This window comes from Salvia hispanica, chromosome 5 (genome assembly GCF_029641045.1).
Source record: "Salvia hispanica isolate PSC_SH4W2 chromosome 5, Shi_PSC_v1, whole genome shotgun sequence".
NCBI classification, from domain to species: Eukaryota; Viridiplantae; Streptophyta; class Magnoliopsida; order Lamiales; family Lamiaceae; genus Salvia; species Salvia hispanica.
Window position 1 is genome coordinate 39,791,013 of NC_142696.1, and position 5,732 is coordinate 39,796,744.

At 33.0% G+C, this 5,732-nt stretch overlaps 1 protein-coding gene across 1 annotated transcript; it reads left to right on the forward strand.

Moving 5' to 3' along the window:
- Positions 1-1,535: 1,535 nt before the first annotated feature.
- Positions 1,536-2,646, forward strand: LOC125190831 (transcription factor RADIALIS-like). The gene is made up of 2 exons (XM_048088235.2): positions 1,536-1,861; positions 2,438-2,646. Exon 1 carries the CDS (start codon positions 1,603-1,605, stop codon positions 1,846-1,848), a length of 246 nt encoding a protein of 81 aa, XP_047944192.1. The 5' UTR covers positions 1,536-1,602; the 3' UTR covers positions 1,849-1,861; positions 2,438-2,646.
- Positions 2,647-5,732: the final 3,086 nt, after the last annotated feature.

Consider the following 5,732-nt stretch of genomic DNA (forward strand, 5'->3'; position numbering starts at 1 on the left):
AGAAGATTAATGTTATTGTTGTGTGCTTTCTTGAAATCTAGAGTGAGGAATTAATGAGAGAAAAAAGATTGCACATTTTATTCTTTCTAGTAGTAGTATTATTTTCAATCTTGAAGTTTCTGTGAGCACATTTTAAACGTGGATAAAATAAATCAAGATTTAATTGCTTGGTACCTCCAAATTGTTTGTAATTATCCTTTATCAAGATTTTGGGATATGTTAATTATTACAAGCAGAGAAATAAATTGGTCCACAGAGACCGAAAAAAAAACTTATCTTCAGCGTACCTTTTGCCTTTTACAATATTCCATGAGAGAGAGATTCTTATGTATATATGAATACAGTTGATTCAGTTGCGCATCAAGAATACATATTATGATGGAGATATAAATAAAAGCAGAATAAATTTATTGTGTTCAGTTAGTACTATAACTTCCAAGCCATCCCGTACCTCAATATTAAGCAAAATTTGATTTTTTTTTCCCCATCTCTATGGCTCTATGAGGTGGTTGGAAAATATTTAACGTGAGTATTTTGGGAAGAAATGCTTTGGACGATTTTGGGAAGAAATTGAGTCCTCTGCAAGGTCAAATTAAATCAAATGCATGGCAGTCCAGACATCACAGATCTTTTTCAGCATTTCTTTTATATATCGAAGGCTCAAGCCAAAAATGGTGAGCAAGTTATGTACGACGCTCACAAACAAGAGAAATTTTCAGCATTAATAAAATGGTGATAAGATTAATAATTTTATTATCTCGAAAAAATATGGAAATTTTCAACATGCGTTGTTCACCCTAGACGATGTAGAAAGCAAAGAAAAATTCAAGAAAAAAGTGAAATGAATGCATCATACGATCAATTTCTGCACTAGTTTTTGAGAAACAAATTGCATGCAAGTACATTCCATTTTGAGGAAACTCTTGTACTAGTTGGTATGGATTTAGACCCTCACAATGTTTTAGATAAGCCCACTCTTCTTTCACTCTTTTAAATCTTGTGATGTTTGTCTTGACGAAGTTTGCTGTCTATGTACCATATAATTTGATCTTGTATTTTTCTTGTTTTTATTTTTTGGGTGCAGATATTTTTTTTCCTAGTGGGAAGTAAGCAAAATGCAAGTAAACAAACCAATTAATTAGCTGAATTAGCAATTTAGCACGTACAAATTTCACACTTTTCTTGAATTAGGTATGATAAGCCACATTCTTGCACTTGATGTAAGAAGATACTATGCATAATTTGTGATCAAATCTAGGTGCAAAAGAAGGCGTGATTAATTAACTAAGAGGTGAGATGGCATTATATTCTCTTAGTAGTAGTACATTTTATGTATGCAGATTCTTTAAAGGTTGTAATAGTCCTTTGTCTTGCTTCAATTGTGGTTCTTAACTAGACAAATCACTTAAATTCTTCAAGATTTTCCAAGTTTATAGTCCAGCTGTATCAACACCCCACCCCACCCCCTAACCATATGAAGCTTATAAATAAGCACCATACCATTTCCCACTTCCTCACTTCTACACTTGACCTCATTAGCCTCTTTGTTTTCTTGTTTCTCCCTATTACCAATTTTTTTTTTGTTTTCCATTCATAAACAAAATGGCATCGACCTCGATCTCTCACTCGGGCAGCAGCAGCAAATGGTCTGCCCAAGAAAACAAGGCCTTCGAGAGGGCTTTGGCCGTTTATGACAAAGATACCCCTGACCGTTGGGCCAACGTTGCCCGAGCCATTGGGGGCCGGACACCAGAGGAGGTGAAGAGGCATTATGACATCCTTGTTGAGGATATCAAATACATTGAGAGTGGGAAAGTCCCATTCCCAAACTATCGGACCACGAGATAAACAAATTTTTAAGGTATCTATAATCAGTCTCGTGTTTTATGTTATCAGTATGTTTGTGTGTCTCTTATCTGACCACATTGGTAGATAGTAGAGTGAAATGTGGCAATTTCTCCATCATTGGTAATTAATGAACTTGGTTGGTGATAGTGAACGTAAGTAATTGAATTTGTATGTAAATAATTAGACAAAAACCTATGTTGTTATTAATAATTTGTGCTCGTGGACACTAAGACAGGTAGGCCAGCTTCATATATGCATGTAATATACACTCCTACTATTTAGTTCCCATTCAATCAATCTAAAATCTTGGCATTGGATTCTTAATATTTCTTATGGGGTTGAAGTACTTTAGATTTTAGAAATAATTTAGTCCTATATAGCATAGTCACGTACAATTTTGATTTCTATTTAGTGTTTTGAACAGTACAATCTGAGCACGTTATTAATTGTTGCCTTTGCATGAATTCTCGAAATACCATGCATGCAGATTGCAGAATGTATATGCACGTATGTATGTTTAAAATTCAAATCTCCTTTATTATTTAATTCTTGTAATTTTTGGGAATAATGGGTATTTTTTGTGATGCAGGTAATATGAAGAGATTAAATAAGAGATGGAAGAAGGCAACCTACCGAATTGAAGCAATTATATATACGTATTTAGTTTTACTTATTTTTGTAATATTTGAGAATCATATAGTAGATGATGATTCTTCCCAATGTTGGACGAAAGTTGTCCCTATAAATAAATATTGTACGTGACGTGGCATTATCAATTTATATGTGATTTTCTAGCTAGTACGTACTGCAAATGCGATTCTTATTTATTATTACTGCAAAAATGAACGAGATCATATCATATTAAAATGTGCAAGTTCATAGTATCGGTAATTATATCTAATTTTTGAGATAAAAATATAACGATTTTATGTATTCTTTTCTTCTTCTTCTTCTCTGTGAGAGGGTTTTATTTTATTTAATTATTGAAACACTTATGAAGGAAGGAAAGTATAAAATTCATCGTTAATTGAGATCTGACGTATATACGTTTGTGTGCGTGTGAGTATTCTTTTTTATACTATCCCATTAACTGAGTAAAATATATATATAAATAACGCACCCCTATGTATGATAATATTATATGTATAAATTTTATCTACTCACTTTGTGTACAGTAAGGGAAAATTAACACATTAATTATAGTTTTTAAGGAATAAAAATAACATTGTTTAGAGAAGTTAAAAACGTCATTTAAAAAAAAAGATTCCGGAGCCAAGAGAAAGGCTCGAATTTTTGTCACGTCTCTCAATCAAATCAGGTAATTTATAGCTTTGATGGTAGTAATAGTGACAAAATAATGTGCATAAAGCAAAGCATTCGGACGTTGAAGATGGAAATAATAATGACAACATGACGTGCATAAAGCAAGTGGGCGTGGACATTAGCATATAAACATTAGTTTATGAAGAAAAAACCCGCTAGAAACAAGAGAAATGATAAGGTACAATTAGTACAATAACCATAATTTTATTTAAAGAATAGACATCATATGAAAACATGTTTTCTCAATAAATAAAATAAAAACATAAAATAAATCTAAGAATGTGACGTCAACGGAGAAAATAACTCCAATGATTCAAACCATAGCAATAATTATTTTATTAATTAAGTTCTTAATAAAATCATCCTTCTTCAGTATCGATATATATAATAGAGGGTCTAGTGCTAGTTATCTATTTTTTTATATATAATTTCCTTCCCAAATTTATTGAACCAAAGTAACAAAGATGCATGTGGTTTTCTTGAAACTTTTAAAATGATCTCACATGCATAAGCCATTACATCGCAGTGATAAAGTCAGGGTCCACTTACAAAATCGTCATGGTCCAACATTTGACAAACTTTTTTCAATAATTTGTAATAGTATCATGAATAAAATGACATGCTAGATCTGATGCTGATGCGAACATCAAATTCAGTTTGCTATGTGGATTTTCCAAAGTTCAATTATTATGAACCTAATTGAAAAACAGATTATTAATTAGGACAAAATACGATATTATTCTTCATAGATTATGAGTTCTGAAATAGTAATAACAATACTAAAAAAAAATGATTCCAGATAATGAGGGCAAATAAAAATTGAGAATATATAAGAGCGTGGAATCCATAAGAGCATATAACATATATAGTACCAAAAATACTATCATGAGCTATTGAATTCAAATATACCCTTTAAAGGGACCACATTTGGTAGCTCTCAAATGCTCCACGCAAAAAATTAAGCATCATTCCTCTAAACTAAAATATGAATCACTTCTTACTTCGTATTGATAGAAATTTATGGGTTTTCATCATAAAACTAAGTGGTGATAGGAGCAATGGCCCATAAAATTTATATATATTATTAGTTTTAGTTTTTCTATTAACACCAAGGTGGGATAATTATATGTTACGAATTTTAGTTTCAATTGCCTACATACATATATAACAAAAGGATCATAATTTATTAATGAGTGAACTACATAAAAAGTCCTTAACGTTTTCAAAAGTTACATTGCAGGCCTCTAGGGAAAAAAAATACTTCCACATAACCATACCCTTTTACATAATCACAAATCGGATATTTGTAGCCATTTTTCGGTCTATATTGCCCAAATGCCTTCAGGGGCATTTTAGTCAAATAAGAAAAAGTTGTACACCTACTCCACTGCCTTGCAGCAGACCTACACTCTGCAATGTCATCATATTTGAAATTTCCCAAATTTTCGACTATATAAATTTTCTTTGTTGACAGCAGACCTACACTCTGCAATGCTTCATAATTTTCACTCTTAAATCATTTCATTTTTGACACTACAAACATAATTCCCTCTGCAGACCAGCCCTACCGACGGTATATAGCTTGGGTATGCCTCTCTCTCTCGACGATTTTTGAAATTGTTGTAAACCTACCGTCGATTACTCGCTTATTCATCCATAGCACGGTAAGCGTACATCACAAATTAGGTAAGTTCCAATGTGACCGGTAAAATGTCGGATGGTTTTTGTGTGTTCCTGCAGCTGATTTTGGTTGTATTTAGTTCAAATTCGGGTTTGTGTGTATCGGTAAAATGTAGTATGTTTTTTGTGTGTTCCTGCAGCTAATTTTGGTTGTGTTCATTTCAATTTAGGGGTTTATGTGTGTTAGGCTGTGTCGTTCTAATTTCTGGGCAAATCGCTGAATTTTGGGTTTTATTTTTCAATTCAGATTCTGTTGCAATGTCTTCTTCTAGCTCTCAATCTTATGGGTCAAGTTTCAATTGGAATTGGCCTCGTCCAGAGATTGTGAACTGTAATCATGATCTTAAGGCTGAGCTAGTGACATCTAGGACGGCTGCTAATCCTGGTCGACGGTACTATCGTTGTCCAATATGGAAGGAAGATGATTGCAGATTCTTTCGTTGGTCTGATGCGGGTCTATCGCCAAGCCAAGACACTTACTTCCAAAGAATCAAGGTCGAACGAGACAAGTTTGAAGAACAACTCCGATGCAAGAATATTGCGGAAGGTGTTCTTGAGGATAAACTGCGCATGAAAAGTGAGGAATGTGACGAGTTGAGGTTAAAATTGAGCATGAAGACTGAAGAGTGTGTAGGTCTTAAGTTAGAAATTGTTAAAACCACCAAAATGTCTCGAAATATGAAGATTGTAATTTTGTTGTTATGCGTTGTAATTATTTTCCTAATGTAATGGTAACACTTTTCTTCTTGAACTACTCGTGTTGTAAATATGAAGAGGGACACTTTTTTAGTGAATAACACCCGACGTACAAAACCTTTTGTTGAATAACACCCGCAGTCACTAAACTAATCTCGAATGAAGTACAAAATGTTTGGTTGAAT

Bases quoted from the DNA above. Each gene is read 5' to 3' on its own strand.
- LOC125190831 (XM_048088235.2), top strand. From the start codon at position 1,603: ATGGCATCGACCTCGATCTCTCACTCGGGCAGCAGCAGCAAATGGTCT.